This window comes from Carettochelys insculpta, chromosome 4 (genome assembly GCF_033958435.1).
Source record: "Carettochelys insculpta isolate YL-2023 chromosome 4, ASM3395843v1, whole genome shotgun sequence".
Taxonomy (NCBI): Eukaryota; Metazoa; Chordata; order Testudines; family Carettochelyidae; genus Carettochelys; species Carettochelys insculpta.
Window position 1 is genome coordinate 41,533,098 of NC_134140.1, and position 23,110 is coordinate 41,556,207.

Here is a 23,110-nt window from a genome sequence, read left to right on the forward strand (position 1 = left end):
CACTTGAAGAGGTCTTAAGTATCGGGCATTTTCTGCAGACTTTGAATTGTAGGACTGTTTTTCTGTACCCTGTCCGATTTTTCAACATCATTTTAAAACATGTGGATACCAGAACATTCCATAATAATTCCAATATCAGTCTCACAAGGGCCACACAAAGAAATAAAATTATCATCTTCTTAATCTTTGGCAGAGGACATTGTAAAGGCCAAGACTTTTGTTTGTTTGTTTTATTATTTTAAAAAAACATTAGATAAAGTCATAAAGGATAGGTCAATCAATGGCTATTCACAAGGATGAACGGGTGTTTTCCCTATTCTCTCTTTTCCAGATGTTGGGAATGGGTGACAGGGGAGGGATCCCTTCATGGTTATCTTTTCTGGTTCATTCCCTCTGGGGCACCTGGCATTGGCCACTTCTGGAAGACAGGATACTAAGTTAGATATACGTTTGGTCTGACCCACTGTGGCCATTCTGATGTTTACCTTATTTCTGTATATACAAAAGTGTCATTAGCTTTTTGTGCCTCTGCATTCACAGTTCTCAATCCACTGTTTGTCCACAATGAGCCCTAAATGCTTGCTAGAGTCACTGCCTTTCCAAGATGCTGTATGCATTCTGTAGGCGTGGCTTGCATTCCTTGTTCTTAGATACATACCTTTTCATTTGGGTGATTAAGATTCTATTTGAAATGACCCAGATTACGAGATCCTCCTTGCTCTAAATGGGATCTCACTGCCACCATTTACCACTCCACCGACCTCTCACTTACCTGCAAATTTTATCAGCAGTGATTTCATATTTCTAGCTCACTGCTGACAACGTTGAACAGTACTGCACCAAGCCTAAACCCCACAGAACCCTATCTGAAAAACTTCCACTTAGCAAGCATCCCCCATTGACAACATTAGACTGTCCTATGAGAAGGCACAGATGAGTAAGAGGGGTCATGATAAAAAAATATGGAAAAATTAATTCAGATGCTATTATTTATGCTTTTGCATAATACAAGATAAAGAGGAAAGCAGCAAGTGATACAGGGAAATATTTTTATATGATAATGATCAACAGATCTCATTCCCACAGTATATCACTGAAGAGGGTACAAAGGGGTATTACACAAAGAGGCCAGTCTCAACAAGCAACTTTTTTCAAAATATTTTTCAAAAGAAGAGGCTCTTTCAAAATATCCAACAGAGTATCTATACTCAGAAAGCGTCCTTTTGAAATTAAATTGAAAGAATGCAGTGGTCTCCCACGCCCGTTTCAATAGTAACAGAGAGGAAGCCGTGCTAGTCTATACACTAACAAAACAAAAAGCAGTCAAGTAGCACTTTAAAGACTAGCAAAATAGTTTATTAGGTGAGCTTTCGTGGGACAGACCCACTTCTTCAGACCATAGCCAGACCAGAACAGACTCAATATTTAAGGCACAGAGAACCAAACACAGTAAGCAAGGAGGACAAATCAGAAAAAGAGAATCAAGGTGAGCAAATCAGAGAGTGGAGGGGTGGGGGGGGAAGGTCAAGAATTAGATTGAGCCAAGTATGCAGACGAGCCCCTATAGTGACTCAAAGTTCCCATCACGATTTAAAACATGTGTTAATGTGCCAAATTTGAATATAAAAGCCAGCTCGGCTGTTTCTCTTACCAGAACGGTGCGATAATTCCTTTTCAGTAACACACATACCTTTCATAAAGATGTCATCAATGTATCTTAAGTAGAGGAGTGGTAATGTGGAATATTAGTGTACAGAGCCTCTACATCCATTGTGGCAACGATGGCGTTATCAGGAACTTTTCCGATGTTTTGTAATTTCCTCAGGAAGTCGGTGGTATCTTGGATATAGCTGTACACTAATATTCCACATAAAGACAGATTACAAGCAATCAGGAATACCATCCCTGATGCCACCACAGCCAATCTGGTGTCTGACCTCTGTAATTTTGTTCTCACACACAATCATTTCCATTTTGGGGACAATTTATACCTCCAGATTAGTGGAACTGCTATGGGCACCCACATGGCCCTACAATATGCTAATATATTTATGGCTGACCTGGAACAACGATTCCTCAGCTCTCGTCCCCTATTACCACTCCTCTACTTAAGATACATTGATGACATCTTTATGATTTGGACCCATGGTACAGAGGCTCTAGAAGAATTCCACAGAGACTTTAACAATCTACACCCCACCATCAACTTGTGCCTCGATTACAACATGAAAGAGATACATTTCCTGGACACTACAGTACTAATCAAGGATGGCCTGATCAGTACCACACTGTACCGAAAACCTACTGATCGCTATACTTACCTACACCCTTCTAGTTTCCATCCTGCACACGACTCGATCCCTTGTTTACAGTCAAGCTCTTAGGTACAATCGCATTTGCTCTGATCCAACTGACAGAGACCAAGAACTACAAGAACTTTACCAAATATTCATAAACCTGAATTACCCACCAGGAGAAGTAAAAAAACAAATCAACAGGGCCAGACAAATACCCAGAGACCAGCTACTCCAAGATCGGCCCAAAAAAGCCAAGAACAAAACACCACCGGTCATCACCTACAGCCCCCAACTCAGACCACCGCAACGAATTATTAAAGACCTACAACCTATCCTTAATCAGGATGCCACACCCCAGAAGGCCCTGGGTGATGTGCCTGTTCTCTCCTACAGACAACCTCCCAACCTCATGAGGATCCTCACTAAACAGCCACAGTCTATACCCCGGGAATACCAGTCCTGCAACCTTTCCCTGCAACAAAGCCCGCTGCCAGCTTTGTCCACATATCTTCTCTGGAAATACCATCACTGGACCTAACCAGGTTACTCACAGAATCACAGGCATTTTCTCATGCTCCTCTACTAACATCATATATGCCATCATGTGCCAAGAATGCCCAGATGCTTTGTATATTGGACAGACTTCTAACTCCCTTAGACAAAGGGTCAACGGGCACAAAACAGACATCAAAACACTCCAGATCCACAAACCAGTTAGTCAACATTTTAATGGAATGGGGCATTCTGTCAATGACCTCAAGATATGTGTGTTACTGAAGAGAAATTATCACTCCATTTTAGAAAGAGAAGTGGACGAGCTGACATTTATATTCAAATTCGGCACATTAACACATGGTTTAAATCGTGATGGGAACTTTCTGAGTCACTATAGGGGCTCGTCTGCATACTTGGCTCAATCTAATTCTTGACCTTCCCCCCCACCCCTCCACTCTCTGATTTGCTCACCTTGATCATCTTTTTCTGATTTGTCCTCCTTGCTTACTGTTTTTGGTTCTCTGTGCCTTAAATATTGAGTCTGTTCTGGTCTGGCTATGGTCTGAAGAAGTGGGTCTGTCCCACGAAAGCTCACCTAATAAACTATTTTGCTAGTCTTTAAAGTGCTACTTGACTGCTTTTTGTTTTGATACTCCCGTTTCAGGAGTTTGTTTTGAAAGAAAATATGTATAGACACTCCACAGGCCCTTTATTTTGAAAGAGCAGTCCTCATGGCACCTGATTTTTTTTTATTTCTGGACTGTTCTTTCAAAAGAGTGGGGCTCTTTTGACCCACATTTTTGTGTGCGGACACACTCTTTCAAAAGAAATTCTTTCAGAAGAGATCTTCCAAAAGATCACGGTATTGTAGACGTAGCCTGACTGAATAACAAGAATACCTATAGTTACATTAGTTAACAGTAAAAATATTCAGAAGTGATCATTTGAATGTGTATGCCAGCAGGGCCAACAGCCACTGTGGGCCCAGGCCAAGGTGGGACAGCAACCTGGCTCCATGCCCCTGGAAGGGCAGGACCAGTGATGGAAGGGGTGAGACAATCAGAGATGTTTGGCAACCTTCCCCTCCTCCCGCCCCTCACCACTGCTTTCATCACAGCTACATGAAACAGCACTGCCCTGGCACTTCAAAATAGCTGCCACTATTGCCAAAATAACAGAGATAGCAACCACAACAACTGAGCCAGGCCTAGGTAACAGTCCCTTTTGCATCCCACCATTCCCCCATCAGCAGGCCTGGTGTAGGCTAACTGATTGGGATTCTAGTAGGGCAAGTTATACTGTAAATGTCTGTTGACAGCTTTCTTGCACCATCCTCTAAAGGATACAGTACCAGTCAGAGACATAACACTAGACTAAATCAACCACTGGTCTGATCTGGTATGGCTTTTCTTATGTTCTTCATGAAGTGGCCTACTACTGCTGAAAGACAAAGTGCTTCACAGACTTCACTATATCAAAATTCTTAGTCCATGAATTTTTTGTAGTACAAGTAGTCAATGAAACATGGTGAACACACATGCATTTGGAGGTGAGAGGGGAAACAAATCATGTACTGCACTATAGCATTTGCACTGAGACCTTTCAATTTACCTTGGCATCTGCAGGGCTGTTGAAAAGAAAAGTTTCCCCGTATGGAGAGATAACAGATTGTTTTTCCTCCCCGGAGGTTTCTTCAATGAAAAAAAGAACATTGTATCAATAAGAAAACAGTACTGTGTTTTAAATCTGGATAGGACACTACTTTTTCTTCAATATGATTTATGTTTTCTCTGCAGCAAAACTAGTTTGTTAGTAACTTTACCCCAGCCAACTTTAGTTGTTTTATTCTGAAGTAGGGAAGTGATTTCCCATACACTGATTCACAATGAACAACTATGCCAGTTTTAAAAAGTAACTTTTGCTAGTTCATTGCAGGTCTGCACATTGACTTGCTCTATGTTGCACTCTAAACTAATTTATCTACAAATTAAGGTTAAAGAGGTGGTCAGTTTGTTGCACTATACTTTGTAGATACTTCTAATCTTCTCACCCAAGCCTTATTTTAGGATCGGATTTTCTTGTGCGAAAAAAAAGCTAGAAGATTTTAAGGATCTTAAAACTGAAAACACATAAAACTCTAGTACTATAATTGATTTCTCCTTAAGCTATATTTCTAAAAAGTTATACAAAAGTTTGTGTGTTCTATCCATGATTTATTACTTATTCCTGTCAGAAAAGGGAATGGAGATGCTGCATTTCAATAGAAGTTCTATCCTACAGAGTGATATCAGTTAACCATTCAAAAGATGGTTCCTGCCCCTTGTTGAAATCCAGCATCTTAACTCGCTTTCCTCCAAGTTATTTCTGCCTTTATCATCTTCATCTGACTTATTCTACCACATTAATGACATTTGTACATAACAGTTTTAAAGTATCTCTCAAACTGCCTTTCGACTTCTAACTTTCAGCTGGTAGTCCTTTATTTCTACTCCCTCATTCTCATAAAAGTTGCATTTCAGAGCAACGTTGGGTTCCAGCTCAGCGTGATGTTTTTTCTTGAAATAAATATATCTGAACTTACCCAGATTGTTTACAGTGATTGAAGTTAACTTGTTTATTAGTAACTGAGCAACATTGCTAACCTATTCCTGTGTAAATATATAACACTAGAAATTGCTCTTGTTCTTATCTGAAGATCCTATAGGACTAAGTGACTAATTAAACTGCATTAGGTTATCTGGGTTATTCACATGCATTTCTCCCCTAAGATAATTTCTCTTGCCAAATATCCTCTTGACTGTTTAGTGTATTATATATATATATATATATATATATATAAAGCCAATGATTAGGCAAGTAAAAGTGGTTGTACAAAGGAAAAAATATTCCTAACTTCTCTTCATCAAAAAACCTGAAAATAATTTATAAACAATGACATAAAACATATGGTAAAATACAGATATGGTTACTTGCTTGGCATTATATTAATCTTTCCTTCTCAGCTTCCCACCTTTTCCTGTAATAATTCAATACTGATTTCTGCTAAGTTATTTCAATGGAATCTGGTCTCTCAATTTAAAATACAACTATCACAGCATTCAACTCACTTTCCTGTGAAGCTGGGCTCCCAGTACAAGCAATATTTAAAACATCCACACTTCTTCTTTCCTGCAGAGAACTTGAAACAAAGAAGTTAATGAATGTCAGAAAGCGTAGATAATTTCCATATAGCAACACAATATACATGTTAAAACAACTCTTTAAAACATGCCAGCCCACTTGTGTGTTCTTAAATTCAAGTTTTAAGTGAGGGGGGAATAACCAGTGCAATACAAAAACAACGGAACAATCAAATACTTTATTGAGCCTAGCATAAAGTCTTGCTTTTTCAATATGACCTCCTTACGCTGTCCAGTTAGAATTCCATACTTTTGTTTTTCAAATATTGACTATTTAGGCAAAAGCATATTAGGGCCCTCACCCTTTACCATTACGTTGTATGGAAGCTTTGCCCAGGACTTCAATGAGCCCAGGATTAAGCACAAGAAGAGATCAGTATCTCCTGCTAGGTGTTTTTCAGAGAAAGATTTACAACCTAGTCTTCAAATATAAATCATATGGGCAATGCATGACGCAGAAGAAGTAGGATCCCATGTTCTGTGCTACTGAGAGGATTTTGCTCAAAAAGTAATTTTTGTTCCCAGAAAATTTTATTTGAAGACAGGAGTTATAAATTAAACTGCTTTGCCATCAAAAGATAGCAATAGCTATCAATAATCATTGTAATAAAATGCTTGCGACTGCCATTTCAGGTTTCTGAAATGGCAAACAAGGTTAGAGCTTCATATGCATTCTACATTACTGTATATGGTAATATTTACTATTGTACCAGCCTATAAATACTTAAATGCAGATTTTTAGATGCGGCGATATAGTCCTCTTTGTACTACTGAATTCATGCATATTCAATGTTCTCCACACCAGTGCTATTAATCCTCATTATCGTTTGCAGAACATTATTATTTTGAATGTGCTAAGGGAGTCACTTCCAAAAAATTGTGCATTAGAACAGTATTTTTTCCCCATAATGGTGAAGACAGAAAACTCTTTGTTGCTGTCAATCTGTACACTTCTGACTTTGTAAATGTCTCCACTCTCTCAATCCTTTTATTTTCTCTTCTGTAAAAATATTATAATTATTTAGCCTTTTTAAATGCTCTCCACATAATACTTAGTTTTTTTGTAGTGCTCTAACAATCTTAACATCAGGTTTGTGTGTGTTACTATTCCTAATGTCTTATTTTTTTCTATTTATCTTTTGGCGCAGCGCAGAGACTGTCCAGTTTATGACAGACAAAAACACCGAGAAGATATTTATCAAGTATTCTTAGAACTAAACTACCCACCTAGGGTAATAAGGAAACAGACTGACAGAACCAAATAAGTACCCAGATGTCCTCTACTTCAAGATAGACCCAACAAGGAAAACAACATACCACCATTAGTAACAGACAGGTAGCCATTGTGATGGGGTTCAGGGGTCCCTCTGCACTGCACCCCGTCCACTGGCAGGAGTGACTCTCACTCAGCAGGTACAACAGGAGGTTTATTAGGCAACAGATGCCCAGTTTCTCGCAGAAGTGACAGTACAGCTGTCAGAGACAGTCCTTCCAACCCATCCTGGGGAGAAGACCCCGAGGGGTGACCCTCTGGGGTGTAGCTTTCCCCCTTCTCAGGCTGGCTGCCTTCCAGCTCTAACTGCCGCCCCCGATTCAAAAACCCAGCTCGGCTCCTCCCTCCTCTTTGTTCAGGGCAGAGGTGTTACCTGCCAGCTGTAGCCCCAGGGTCATCCTTAGCCACTGGGAGCTGATCTGCCTGCCTCTCACATCCAGCCTGACTCACACATGCACTCCCCCCACTCCATCACAGCCATCATAGTCTGTACTCCAATAAACCAAAGCAGCAGAAATGTAGCACTTTAAAGACGAACAAAATGATTTATGTGGTGATGAGCTTTCGTGGGACAGACCCACTTCATCAGATCAATTTCATTTCCAATACAGACTGACATTTATAAGTACAGAGGACAAAAAAAACAAAACAAATTGCAATAAAAACTGACAAATCAAATAGGATTAAAGGAAGGGGGTGAGAGTGTGTGGGATGTTGACTGTCCTGTCTGAGATAATTACGAGCATCAAAGAAAGGGAAGCAGTCCTTGTAATGCATGGGGTAGTTGATGTCCCTGGTCATACCACGTGTTAATGTGTCAAATTTGAATATGTACTCTAACTCACAAATCTCTTGCTCCAATCTGTTATTAAATTCTTTGTGTTCCAGGACACAAATTCTCAGGTCTTTATCAGAATGGCCTGTTCCATTGAAGTGTTCACTGACCGGTTTGTGTGTATTGTATGTACATCATCACAAGACCAAATCACATCAGCCATAACATCAGAGGCTTATACACCTGCACATCCACTAATGTGATATGCGCCCTCAAGTGCCATCAATGCCTCCTCTGCCATGTACATTGTACAAATGGACACAAATCAGACATCAGGAATGGTAACACACATGAACATGGAGGGAAACATTTTAACCTCTCTGGGCATTCAATAATTGATTTAAAAGTAACCTTTCTTCTACAAAGGAATTTTACCACTGATTACACAGGCAGACAGCTGAACTGGTATTTATTTACAAATGTAACTTAGGCTTGAATAAAGTCCTTAATTGGCTATCACATTTACACTTCTACATCAAATGATATGAATGAGACATCCAGCTTAATTTACTTCATTAGTAGGACCATTTAACGTCCCCCCCGCTTTTATTTTAATTTTTTTTTAATTTGGCTGCTATATATACACCCTGGATTCTCTTATTTCCATTCCAACTCATGTGATGAAGTGGGTTTTTGGATAAAACACTTATGGCACAATAAATTTGTTAATCTCTAAAATACCACGACTGCTTGCTGTTTCTGCCATTCCAGATTAACACAGCTACCCCTCTGAGGGCATAGCAACGGCACGCCCACAGTAAGGTGGGGTGAGATAGGCCTTTCCATTTAACGGACCAATCTATTCTCTCCTCTGTTCTGAAGTTTTTCTGTGTCATCACGCTGAATTCTAACAAGTATTACCTTACAGAAAAATGTACACATTTCTCTAACTTCTTTCTGGATATTTCATGAACATAACAGTAACCCACAAAAACTTTTAAGCTTACATTAGATTGGTTTTAAAAAAAAAAAAAAAAACACCCTGATATGAATTGCTCTTCAAAGCACATTTCCCTCACAACTTAAGAATGCAAAACATACATGGTGCAGTCAAACACAAGTGTCACAGATAGCCACATAGATTAAATGGAAATAGATAAAACACTTTTTTGAACTCACAGTCATTTCTATACCATGTCAAAAACAGTGAGTTACTGCTTTGACTTCGGAGGAGGAAGGAGGAAAGATTTAGAAATGAGTAGTTAAATACAAGGCAATGATTCACTACTCCTACCTACGTCACTATTCAGCTGCTACTAACACCCTACTAAAAACACAGCTTCCTTCCCCTTAATTTCTTTATCTGACAAGAAATGGCTGCAAAATGTCACCAAAATCTTTTTTGATTGTTGCAGATAAGGAAACCCAGTGACAAGCAAACAACGAGCCTTCAGTAAAGAGATTTGGAAACAGAATCACGTAAATCTCCCTTTATGTCAGGAAGGTCTATTGATAGCCAGAACAAATGCATTATTTACTCTGACTTAATGAATACCTCTTTGGCTAATGACTTGGATATTGTCATAACATGAATCATTAGATATTTGTTAATATAGGACTGCTATATGAAATGTATTCTAGATTTGAAAAGGCAGAACACTGCAGTATGTTTTGGGTTAGATAAAGTTGAGAACTCTTGGTTCAGAGTTTAATTCAACTTCACATATTTCCCCCGAATAATTAAGGTGCTAACTGCCTAAACAGATGGGTGCTTTTTCTAGTTGGCATATTGTTTTTGAGAAGGTAACAAGTAGACAGAATATACAAGGGAGCAAGCCTGTCCCTCATACTGTTGTACCAGTTCCACACTGATTTCACAGTATTGACTTTAAGTGCCTCTGTGCTGGTGTATCACTGGAGCACATCAAATAAAATAGCTTCCAATATCAAGAGGTACAAGACATAATTTGGGGTTCTGGTTCCTTCGCAACCCCCTTCCACTTCACATAGACAGGCTAAAACAAGCAACATCTGAGCTGGACTGCTTATGAACGGGGGCGGGAGGGGTGTGGTTTACTTGGAAGTATGCCAATGGCATCACACCCTTCCTTACCCTATGGTTCCCTATAACCCAGCTCTTCAATTAACCATAGCCCATCTCTGACACAGAAGCTAATTGGACAAGAAGGAGCTGTCCTGCCCCTTAAGGAGAGGGAGGAGTAAAGGATTATTCTCTTTCTTTCCTGCTACAACCTGCAACACTACTCACCCTGGGAGACAGGGAATAGAGCAGTGGTCCCCAAACTTTAGGGCACTGCCTCATGGGGATACAGAGGAACATTTAAGGGGGCACACAGAGGGGCCTGAGCCAGACCCCATGGGGCATAGGGACAGTATGTCATCCAGCTCTGCTCCACCCCCAGACCAGCTCCAGCTGCAACCTCAGCTCCACTCCACCTCTGGCTCCACTCACATCCCACGACAATTCTGCCTCTAGCCCAAACCCTTCCCCTATCCCACTTCTATCCCCATTACCCCCTTCAGCTCAAGCTCCTCTACTAAGTCAATTCTGCAGTAATGGAGACAAGAATAACAGGAAAAGTTTGGACACCCCTGGGTTAGAGCAAAAGGTCAGTCCTTATCTTTGCATATTGCCACATAGTTGCTGAATGCCTTACATGGTCTTAACATCTGTTTCCTTTTCTGTTGAGGTCAAGAAAACAAAATAGGACAATTTCCATATTACAAGTTTGAGGGCCAACCCACTGTTTGCAGGGATTACATGTATATGGCTGTTTGGACAGGGAAGTTAAGTACCTCAAAGTAACTACCCCAGAATGATTGTTAGCTTTTATTCCCAGGTGTGCAGCTAATCAATCCAAAAAACCTATAAGCATTAAATATTTAAAATAGGATATTTTTGCATTCCAAGCCCTCTAATGACCACAATCCTACTGTGCATACTTCTGAGGTAAAAGAAAAAAAACCATGTATAACTTCTAATACTTTCCATGTTGCGATAAAGACTGATAACATTGTTTTGTGACAGGCTAGAGCCATGAATCCATGTAATTGCAATGGAGGTGAATGCTTTATTAGTAATTGCAACATATAACACAGCCACAGCCACTACTGCTGGATGTCAAAAGAGCCACAGTATTAACTTTTCGTGCTGGAAAGCACTTTACAGAGCCTAAAGCAGAAGTTTTGGCCATAAAAATTTCATGACTGAAATCCACCCAGGTCTCGAAGCAACTGCTGTTGCCTCCCAGTGGAAAGCTGGATGTCTACCCTTGTGTGAGAACACTACTGGATTCAGTAAAGATAAGACCCATATTGTTCAATAGCAGTTAGGAAGGAATACTTTTTTATATCATTCCAAGGGTCAACATTATCTCCACTAAATTTAAGACTACAGCCAGCTGCCACTTTAACCATCCTATTACTTTGGATTTAAACATTGCTGAGCAAAGGGAAATAGATCTGTGAAGTCGGATGTCTGTTTTAAAATTCCTGCTAATTCCAGTTTATATATACAATTGGGATTATGCTTTTCAATGCATTACCTTGCGCTGACGAATCATGAATTTCATTTACAGTTTTGTTGCCCAGTCACCCAGTTTTGTGAGGTCCCTTTGTAACTCTTCAAACTCTGCTTTGGAGTTAACTTAGCTTTGTATCATCTGCAGATGTCGCTAGACCACTGTTTACTCCTTTTCAGATTACAGTACCTCTGTTGGATGGACTTGTTGTACCCCTCTGGGAGCAGTCCGTCCACTTTGGTCCCCACCTGTCACTCAGCTCTCACTTGTGGCTGCAAGTAGCTACAGCATACACAGCGGCCACACCCTAGACAACAGCTTTGACAGGCTGGCCAAACCAGGTGAGCGTGTAACCAATGGGGCTCAAACCCTCGGTGAATTTTCAGTGAATTTAGGGATGTGCCTACCCGGCATGCGAAGTCAATTCCGGCGGACTGGGCAGAAGAAATCATTTAGATCCAACGGCCAAGAAGGTGGTTCTGCAATGCTTTGTGGAAAGTGAAGGGCTTGAGAAGGCACAGAAGATGTCAAGGCCATTCACTGCAACCAAAGAAGTTACCAGTCGTGATGATTCTACCTGCCACTGGTGCCTGGATTCCAAGGTTGAGAGAGTGGGATTGCTCCTGTGCAACGGCTCTACCACTTAAAGCTTTCACGCACAGGTCCTGTGCAAATCACCACCACCCAAGTCCTGGGGCGATGGGGGAGGGGCAAAGCGACAGGTGGAGGTTCATAGTCCCAATCCTGCATGTAGGCGGCCTGTGGACAAGTGGTCGTCCAGCTCTGTACCTGGAGCAGCAGAGTTGCCCGGCAGCATCCCAGGCGTCTGAGCAGTCCTCTTTAGGACAGCACTGCTCACCCTAATAAGGGAGGGGCGTGGAAAAGGTGGCCTAAAAATTGCCTGCCCTACAACAACAACTGGCCAGCAAACCACGGCTGGCAGTTCAACCCTACTTGCGGTCGAAACCAAAAGAAAAATTTGAGAAAACTTACCATTGGTGTATGGAATGTTTGTACTCTTACGGATCGAGAAGCTGTTGCAAGACCTGAGAGAAGAACAGCTCTCATTGCTCATGAACTAGCCCGCCATAACATCGATATAGCAGCATTAAGTGAAACAAGATTGGCTGGGGAATGTTTCTTGAGTGAACCAGGAAGTGGTTATACCTTCTTCTGGAAGGGCAAAACTGAGACAGAGAATAGAATACATGGAGTCGGTCTGGCAATAAAAACCTCATTGATGCGTCAACTCCCAGACCTTCCAGTGGGTATCAATGAAAGATTGCTGAAACTACAACGAAGGGTCCTGTGGCACCTTATAGACTAACAGAAAAGTTCTGAGCATGAGCTTTCGTGAGCACAGACTCACTTCATCAGATGCTGGTCTTGGAAATCTGCAGGGCCAGGTATAAATAAGCCAGAGCAAGGGTGGGGATAACAAGGTTAGCTCAGTCAGCAAGGGTGAGACTTACTACCAGCAGTTGATCTGGAGGTGTGAACACCAAGGGAGGGGAAGCTGCTTCTGTATTTAGCCAGCCATTTGCAGTGTTTGTTTAAGCCAGAGCTGAGGGCGTCGAATTTGCAGATGAATTGTAGCTCAGAAATTTCTCTTTGGAGCCTGGTCCTGAAATTTCTTTGCTGTAGGATAGCTACTTTTAAATCTGCTACTGTGTGGCCTGGGAGATTGAAGTGCTCTCCTACTGGTTTTTGTATATTGCCATTTCTGATATCTGATTTGTGTGTGTTTATTCTTTTACGTAGAGACTGTCCAGTTTGTCCGATGTATATAGCAGAGGGGCATAAAATTGTTCTTCCTATTAAAATGTATACAATTCTTATTCTTGAAAATATGGTATATGGAAAACAGGTAGCAACACTTATATCTGGGTTGCCTAACACTTTGTTTTATGAAGATACTACAGACTTTGAAAAACTCATGCCTCGTTGTTTGTAACTGGCCTTGGAGGCCCTCTGGCTGCCTTCCACATGAAAAATTTTGTAGTAAAATAAAACAAACACAAAAAAAAAAAAAAAGAACACCCACTCAAAAAAAGTAATAATAAACAGCTCCCACAGCATTGCTAGAGAAGCTGTTACCACTGTCATCACTGTGCTGAGAATGGTTGGGGGCCTACCAGAACAATTAGGGTCCTTAAAGAGGTACACCAGGCCAGGCTCCCCCAAGCACTTTCTCAGAGGCAAAGCAGGCTTCAGCAGCCCATCATGAAAAATAAAATTTGTTTTTAACCTTTAAAACTCTCTATTTCCTAGGAAATGTCATGTCAGAAAATTTCATAAACAGAACAACTTATTTAGGTTACAGATCTAAGCATTATATAGTTAGGAAATTCTACAATTAAAGTTCCCATACAGCTTAATTCCCCCCCTCCCCCATGGACATATGCAATGTGCCACAGCATTTAATTACATGATCACATACTCCCCATACTACTCCCCAAACTTCTCCCCCACACAGATCCTTCCTGACCTTTAAGTGTTCAGCTTTGCAATTTATGCATCATTATTTTAATATAGCCTGTAAGTGTATTTTTATCAATCTTGTATCATAATACATTTGCTCATTTTCCATTAGCATATGTCTTTGAATATTAAATTATAAAATCAAGAGAATAAAAGTAATACATTAAAACAAACCAACCTCCCATGCCATATTTAGTTCAGAAGTCTATGAAATCTCCAAGATTATTTATACATAGAGCCATCGCCAAAGGTGGACAATTTTAAATGTTACAATATCAATCTCAACTTTTTAAAATTATTACCTGGGTGAAGCAGCAATATTAAATGAACCAGGGATTTCTGGAACAGGCCGATGCCTTAGTATAAATGACCGAGTTGCTCTCGGAACTACTTTCGTACAGCTTTGCTTACGAGGACCATACAAGTCATTGTTGACCATTTCACCTTTAAACTCAAAGAATGAAGACTCTGGAAGGACATTTGGTGCGATTTCCATCTCTGTGAGTGTTAGATGCTCCTTCTCACTGGATTTGGTTTCAGTTGGGTCAGCAAAAGAAGACTGAGAAGTTGGATCTTCAGCATATAATGCAGAATGGCTGTTTAAGTGCAAATTACCCTGCTGTGCCTGCGCTTTCTCCACGTCAACATACACGTTCAATGTTTTTTGAAAGTTAGCACTTCTCTCAATATTTTCACTAAGGATAACAGCATCTCCTGAGCAATCTGAGTTCTGGTATGATGAACTAGAAGATTCCAAATCTAAAAAGCTACCATCTTTCACTTCCAATAACTCATGTGTAGGAAATTCATTATTTTCTTTACTAAAATATGTTACTGGCAATGCTACAGAAACTTGACTATCTTTTGCAACACCGGCTGAACTTAAATAGGATGTTTTGGACTCCTGGTCATAGCACAAAGAATGACTTTCCCCTTCTTCCCCCAAGTCCTCGAGTTTCAGATTTTCAGAGGAGATAGATTTTTCTTGCATATTTGAAAACGTGACTTCTAACTGCTTAAGAATCCTTTTGCGGTGGCCAGTGGGCGTTATTCCAATTTGCTGAAGCACATTATTATTTATTCCTATGCAGTCTGACACAGAGTTATAGCCAGATTCTTCGAAGTTAGGGAGATACTGCACCAAGTTGATGTTGGTCAAGAATTCTTTGATAGCTGCACTCTTGTCTCTAGATGACATGATGGCAGCTTCATTCCTGTTGTAGGCTCTCAACAATACAGAAGCACACAGTCACTACCATCCACTTGTTCTCCAGTGTAAAGTAAGTAAATTCCAGAAGTAAACTCTTCTTTGGTCACTCTACCGAAAATGACGTGTCTTCCAAAAGTAGCAATTCAGCATAGGCCAAGGATAAACTGTAAACCCAGGGGAAAAAAAAAAAAAAAAAAAAAAAGGTAAGAACTGGTGTTTTTCCCCCCACTGAACATAGTGCTTGCATTCACAATCTAAGCCAAAACACTGACACTTCTCTCTATATACAATTTAGAATATACTTAAAACATGAGAATCTCAAACAGAAAAAACAGTGTAAGATCTGTATCCCAATATCTTTGAAGTTTTAAAATTCAGAATACTTTTATACGGTTTCCTTTGAAATGTGGTTCACAAAAGGGCTCTGTTATTATGTCACACCATATTTTGTGTTGGACAAGGTTTAGAAAAATAACCTTACTCATGCATTGTTGCTTATGGAATGGCTAGGCAGAACACCTCCTACTTGCTCTAGATGTTCTTAATTAATGTGCTAAAGAGAGCATGGTCTGAGAGAGCATGGCAGGTCTATTTTTTAGCATGTACAAGAATCAGCAGAAATATAAAACATACATACTGGGTCTCTTTGGGAAAGGAAAAGAGAAAAAGAGAGCAAAAAAAGATACCTAGCGCAGTGAGCTGTCCTGACTCATGGAATCTAACCCTGCTCTGATAGGATTCCTAATAAGAAGCTACTTGTAGTAACTCATCATTCCCTCACTTTATGTTATTTGGATCTAAAAGGTATGATTTACCCTATGGACATCCAGAAGTCACTTCAACCTGCTTAATAATATTCAACCAAGCCATGCACAATGAAGAGGAGGACACTACATCCATTCAAAGTAGCAGGAGAAGTTCATGTAGCCAGAATAAGTACCCAAACTAGATATTTACCAAGATAGAAGTAATTTACTTCTAGTCAAAACTCTCATGATCTTTAATTCTTAAGTTATCAGTTACATGTATTTGAAGATGAGATATTAAAGTCAGTTGCTAAACAATGTCAGCTGGATACAACAAAGACAAAAAAAATTAAATAATTAAGAGTGCAGGGTTGGGCAACCACAGAATAGTCAGTGAAAAAGAGCAACAGGGAAATAAAGTAACTGATCAAATGAGGATTTTTTTTTTTTGACAGATAAGCATTATTCTTCACCTCAAAACTAATGAACTCTAAAATACGCAGAAGAACCCATACATATTATGGTAATTTTACAGAACAAAAAGTAATATCTGTACTTTCCTTTTTAGATAAAAGTCGCATGTAAGAGTACCTAAAAAAAGATATCTTTCCAAGAGCTTACGTTAAGAAAAATTAGAGAAATATGAAGTATGGGCCAAAATTTAGATTTATTTATTTTAATTTCATTGGAAACAATTTTTAAAAATCCAGTGTAGTGTTTCCAACCCAAACATTATGCACTATCCCAATGCAGGGAAACCACACAATGAAAGAGACTATACTTAGGGTTGGCAGAATTATTTTTTACAATTTTTACAGATCTGGTTTATTTCTAAGATTTACTTTTATTTGTTGACATTGTTATTGGTTGTAAAAAATTATGGATTTAAGCATTTACTTATGTTTATTTCCATTTTTGCAGTTGTGGAAAGTCATAAAGGAGTCTGACAATAATTAATAATGACAATGAGAATTCAAAACTTAACGCTTTATAACTATTAAAACACATTATCCACATCCAATCAAAATATTTTAAAATATACTTACATCAAATTATAATTAAATTTCAAGCAGCATTTTTCCTACTTTGCCTAGCTCTATCTATGACCATCGATGAAAGTATTTGTTCATAGGTTTGTATATGCATGATGAAATCGATATCATCAATAAAATTCTAATCCTTTTAACACTAAATGTAACCAAAAAGAGTATGCCCTATATTCACTGTCCAAGCTGATATTAAATATATAATTATTCACCGTCCAAGCTGATAAAATATTTTGAGAGCTATTAAATAAGATGTGCTCATGAGAGCCACAATACAGAAAGCATCTGAAGCTGCCCTCAAGCAGTTCCAAAGCAGCTTCATGCAGTTTTAACAATTGCAGACAGTGTATTTCCCTTCTCTCTCTCCTACCGTATAAGCAAACTCTGGCCCTGGGGAAGCCTAATAACATCTATTCTGTAGCAGCGGCTCTATCAAGCAGGTACTAGCCTGAAGTAGCTTACAAGAGAAATAATAATTTAGGGTGAACTGTACAGGAATTATACGCCAATCTGACAAAAAATTGAAATGACGCATCCTGAGTAGTACCTGAGCAATAGGTAAATGATCCCTACGTACAGTGTAGTATTTGTAAGTGTCTTTAGAATCTTTCTAGATCATAAGGCAAAACGTGTAATTAAGTGGGTTTTGGTTTTTGTTTAAAAAAAATAAAAAAGTAGAGCAAAGTAGATCTTTGTCCACTATGGAGCAGGAAAAAAAGAAAATCTCATACTGAGTGACACAGAGTGGTTTATATTTCCTGAGTTTCACTGCGATTAAAATGGTAGTTTCACAGTTACTGAAAGTCTTCCTGGAAAGTTTTATAGCAAGCCTTCTGATACACATCTTCAAAATGAAACACCTCAAAAAATAAGCCTTGTTGCACCACTAAAGATGCACTCTGTTAGAGAGGTGTAGGAAAAGGTGAACATACTTGCACAGGTGGCATAACGTATACAAATGTTTTCAAAGTATACACTCGCTGTTCATAAATGCAAAGGGAGTACATGAATCAAGCAGGATGAACTGGAAGCCATGGTATAAAGAAAATTATGATTTTATTCACGTCAGATAATTGATAGGACAACTCTCTTGACTGTAGTACCAGTACTGAGGGACATACCTCGTTCTGAAAACATGAGGTAGTGTTGCTGTACATCAAGAATTTATTCACTTGTTCTGAGTTTCAATAGGAAATGACAGACCTATCAAGAGTCCCTCTGTGAGGCCAACAAGAGGAAAGAACTATGGTAGGTATGTTTTGTAGACTACCAAATCACGAAGAGGAAGATTCATTCGCCAAGCTAACATACATGCATAACAGTATTAACTGTTGATTTTTAACTTCCCTGATATCCATTGGAATACTATTGATGCAACACATCATACCTCCTGCACATTCTTATAGCCTTTGTAAAGGACAGTTCTCTGATTTAGTAAGCTGAGGAAACAGCAAGTGTATTGTCCACTTTGGATTTTGTTTGTCTAACAGGGCTGAATTAATTTCAAATGTGAACATGTCTGTAGCTTGCAAGGAAGTAGTTATAATCTGACTAAATTCAAGGTCAACTTGAAAGCAGAATCTGAGAACAGCAAGACAAGAACAGTGGATGTGAGAAAGCCAGATTTTAACCAACTCAGGGAATTAGCAGGCAAGGTCCCATGGAAATAATAATTTGGAAGGAGTTGAAGGGAGCTGCAGTTCTTAAAAGATATAATATTAGAAGCTCAGCATCAAGCTATTCCAACACAGAGGAAAGAGAAGAAAAGCCACAGGGAATCAATGAGTCCACACAAGGAGCTGTAAGGTATCTAAAAACCAAAAGGGATACATACAGGAAATGGAAGGAGGGGCATGTCACCAAGGAAATATACATGGCACAAGCATGTAGAGACAAAAATCTGGAACACAAAGCCAAAGAATGAATTACAACTGGCAAAGAATGTCAGACAATAAGAAAGGTTTCTTCAAACGTAAACAAAAAAAGATCAAGAATAGTGTGGGTCTGCTGCTCAATGGAGAAGGTAAGCTGGTAAAGGACAAAAAATGTGGTTGTTTTTTTTTTTTTTTAAAGTTAAAGGTGCAAAGACCAGCAACATACGGCCTGGTGAAGTTATCATAGACAATAAAAAAAAAGTGGAAGAGATGCAGATGGAGAAAAGCAAAAGAACATGTCACAGATCTTTCATTCAAAGGAATTAGCTGAAGAAATCTCAGTGTCACTGGCAATACTATTTACAAGCTCATGGATGACAGGAGAGGATCTGGAAGATAGGAGAAAGGGGACAAAAGAAGGAGCTGGGGAATTACAGATCCATCAGCTTTATTTCAATACCTGGGAAGCTAAGAAAGCAATGCAAAAAACACTGAATTATGAATACCTGGAGTGATGGGGTGGGGGTGATCACTAGAAGCCAACATGGATTTACCAAGAACAAATCATTCTTGATTTCCTTCTTTGACAAGGTTAATGGTATGGAAGGAGGAGGGGACAGGCAGTGGATTTAATATACCTAGTTGTCAGAAAAACTTCTGACTCAGTCCCCCAGAACAGTCTCATAAGTAAGCTGAAGAAATGCAGACTCAGTGGAACTACCATTAATAAACAATTGGTTAAACAAATGCAAACAAAAAGTATCTATGCCCTGAATGCATTGCAGTGTGGTACCTTGGGGATCTCTTCTGGATCCGGTGTTATTTCACATATTTTAAATGGCCTGGACACAGGTGGAGAGAGCATACTGATGGGCAGAGGAAGGGTTGCCCATACTTTGGAAGATACAGCTAAAATGCAGAGGGATTCTGATAAACTGAAGCACTGGGCTACAGACAACAAAATGAAAAACTTCATATAGACAAGTAAGCATAAAGATCCACACTTAGGGAACAAAAAGCTAATGCACAAATTGGGTATAAAACTGACCTGGCAGCAACACTGCTAAGAGGGATATGACAGCAGAGGTAGATCACCACCTCAACTTTAGTCAGCAATGCGATGCGGTTGCAAAATAAAAACTCTAATGCAATTGTAGGTTTCATTAACAGAGGCATAGCATGTAAGTCATGATAGGTGATAACACCACACTATTTGGGGCTGGTTAGGCCTCAGCCGGAGCACTGGGTACAAATTTGGTCACCAATGTACAGGACAGATGTAGACAAACTGGAAAGGATCCAGGGGTGAGTGGTGAAGATGGTCGATGGGATGGAATGCAAGTCCATATGAGCGAAGGCTAAAGGCATTGAGTATGTTTAGTTTTGAAAAGAGATTAAATGAGGAAGGGACACCACAGCAATCTTTAAATACTTGAAAGGCCACCAGAAGAAGAAAAGATGGAGAAAAATCCTTCCCTCTTGTTACAGAAGGCAGGCCAAGAGGCAATGGCTCATACCAGAGCATAGCCGATATAGTTTAAATCTCAGGGAAAGCTTCCTAACATTTAGAACAGTAGGACAATTCAACAGACTGTTTCAGGAGGTTGCAGAAACTTCTTCACTGGAGATTTTCAAAAGCAGGGTGGATAGCTGTCTGTCCTGGATGGTCTAGACATAACTACTGAATCTTGGCAAGCAGTTAGACTGAAAGACTGCTGTGGTTTCTCATAACCCTATAATTCTGTGGTGGTGGCAGCATCAGGGAATTACGTGGTTTTTGGACTATATTATCAAAGATTCAACTGACAGCAAAATGTCAGATTCCCAGAGGTCCCTGACCTGCTTACTTAATGCTTCATTGAAAGAGCTACATTTTGAATAGGACAACAAATTAATGACTTTACAATAAGACTTTGTATTGCACATTATTGGGAGGGAAAAAAGTGAGTTTCCCACCTGTGAAACTATGGTATAGACTGCCCTTGTCATGTGACTGACTACCTTTCACACCCGGGATATACACAAGAGAAGCGCCAAAAACAGCAGAGGTATTTAGAAAATATAGTCACCTCTTTTAGCATACTTCGGGGTAAGGGAGCCCCAGTCAGCAAGCCAACATTTTAGCCAGGTTTTTCAATTATGAACCTGATCCTGAACATGCTACATTATGTGCTACTTAATACTTTATTATAACTTTGACTTAATAACATTTTGTTTTAAATAAGTGTGCGCTTACAGTCATCACAACACAGGCTCCTGGAAGGAAACAAAAAGCATCAATATATTTGCATTGCAACAGAAGTGGCAAAGATCATTGTAACAAATGCACTCTAACAGTTCCGTTTAAACACTGTTTGCAGTGGCTCGTTGCTTTCTGAAACTTCATCTTTGGAGATAAAGTTTTTCCAAACCTGCTCCGTATCCAAGTTTAATGTCTGTTTAAAGTCTGAACAAAAATGGTTTAGAAATTTAATCATGAGCAGAGTGCAATTATTCAAAAAAATTGGAACACTTCTTTGGTCTGTAGAAATTAGAGTTGAAAATTGGCTGGGATACAGCAGGGATCAGGTAGCTGAGGGTGGGTCAAGGAGTGGGTCGGAATGGAGCCAGGGCCAGGGACCAAGCCTAGGAGCAGTACCAGAAGTGGACCTGTAGGTGGCCCATGACAGAGCCAACAGCCAGGCATAAAGTCAAGGCTGGGTGCAGAAGCTGTGGATAGAGGGTGGGGCTCAATGGTGCTCTCTGCCTGCCCTAAGGATTTCACATCACACTTGCAGAACCTCTGATCTGATCTGCACTTTCCCAGTGTGTTTATGAGATGATCATGCAAGACAATATCGAAAGCCTTATTAAAGTTGATATGCCACTTCTACTGCTTTCTCCCTATCCACAAGCCTTGTTACCAAGGTATTAGATTGATTTGGCATGAGACAGTTACCTGTTCCCTAACTGATGTTCTTCGAGATGTGTTGCTCATGTCCATTCCAAGTTGGGTGTGTGCTGGCACATGCCCAGTTGCCAGAAGCTTTTTGCCCTAGCTAGTAGCTACAGGGTAGGTGCAGCGCCCCCTAAAGTGGCACCAATATAGCGACCAATACATGCACTGCCCGACCCCATCCCTGCTCAGTTCCTTCTTATCAGCTACTCCAACAGTGGGGAAGGCAGGAGGGTTTTGGAATGGACATGAGCAGCACATCTCAGAGAACACCAGTTACGGAACAGGTATCTGTCTCTTCTTCTTCGAGTGATTGCTCACGTGCATTCCAAGTTGGGTGAATACTAGCCGATGCCTAGGTGGTGAGATTGGAACCCCAGATGAAATGTAGCACAGCCCTGCTTACTGCATTGTCATCTCTAGTATGCTGCATCAACACGTAATGGGCCATGAATGTCTGTATGGAGAACCAGGTGGATGCCCTGCAGATATCCTGGACAGGGACTCAGGCCAGATATGCTGCTGAGGAAGCTTGAGCTCTGGTACAGTGAGCCCTGATAGAGGGATGGAGGACCCCCGCCAGCTTACAGAATTCCTTAATGCAGGCCACTATCCAGGAGGAGATCCACTGGGAGGAGACTGGAAGGCCCTGCATGCTGTCTGCCACTAACAGCTGTTGGAACTTCCTACAAGGTTTGGTCCTGTCCATATAGAAGGCCAGCATCCTCCTAATATCCAAAGTATGTAGGCTCTGCTCCCTAGGGGAGGCATGAGGCTTCAGGTAAAAGACTGGTAGGGAAATGTCCTGATTAACATGAAAGGGAGAGACTACCTTCAGCAGGAATGCTGGGTGGGGTCTCAACCTGACCTTGTTGAACACCACGTAGAACTGGTCCACCGCCAGGGCCCTTAGTTCCAACGCTCTCCTAGCTGAAGGGCCTCCAAGAATACTGTTTTGTAAGAAAGAAATAGGAGGGAACAGGAAGCAAGGGGTTCAAAAGGTGCCCCCATGAATCTTGACAATAACAGATGGAGGTCCCACACTGGTAGAGGGAGACGCACCTGTAGCCTGACCCTTTCCATGTCCTTGATAAACCTTTTTACCACAGGGTCTGAGAAGACTGATGATAGGCCCAGCCCAGGGTGAACGGCCAAGGTAGCCACTAAGTGCACCTTGATAGAGGATATTGACAATCCTTCCTAACTCAAGGACAACAAGTAGTCCAGAATAACTGGTACTGGAGTTTGCACTGGGGA

The 23,110-nt window shown here is 40.3% G+C and overlaps 1 protein-coding gene across 2 annotated transcripts in view; it reads right to left on the minus strand.

Annotated features, from left to right (window-relative positions):
• The window catches only part of ARAP2 (ArfGAP with RhoGAP domain, ankyrin repeat and PH domain 2), a 198,016-nt gene that overhangs the window by 168,581 nt on the left and 6,325 nt on the right, over positions 1-23,110 (minus strand). The window contains exons 2-4 of one of the 2 annotated variants that reach the window (XM_074992587.1): positions 14,345-15,416; positions 5,900-5,970; positions 4,404-4,483 (exon numbers count right to left, since the gene is read on the minus strand). In XM_074992587.1, coding sequence (XP_074848688.1) covers positions 4,404-4,483; positions 5,900-5,970; positions 14,345-15,240 — 1,047 coding nt within the window. In that variant the 5' untranslated portion in view covers positions 15,241-15,416. Of the gene's footprint in view, positions 1-4,403; positions 4,484-5,899; positions 5,971-14,344; positions 15,417-23,110 lie in introns of those variants that run through there. The other variant, XM_074992588.1, reaches the window with a different exon arrangement.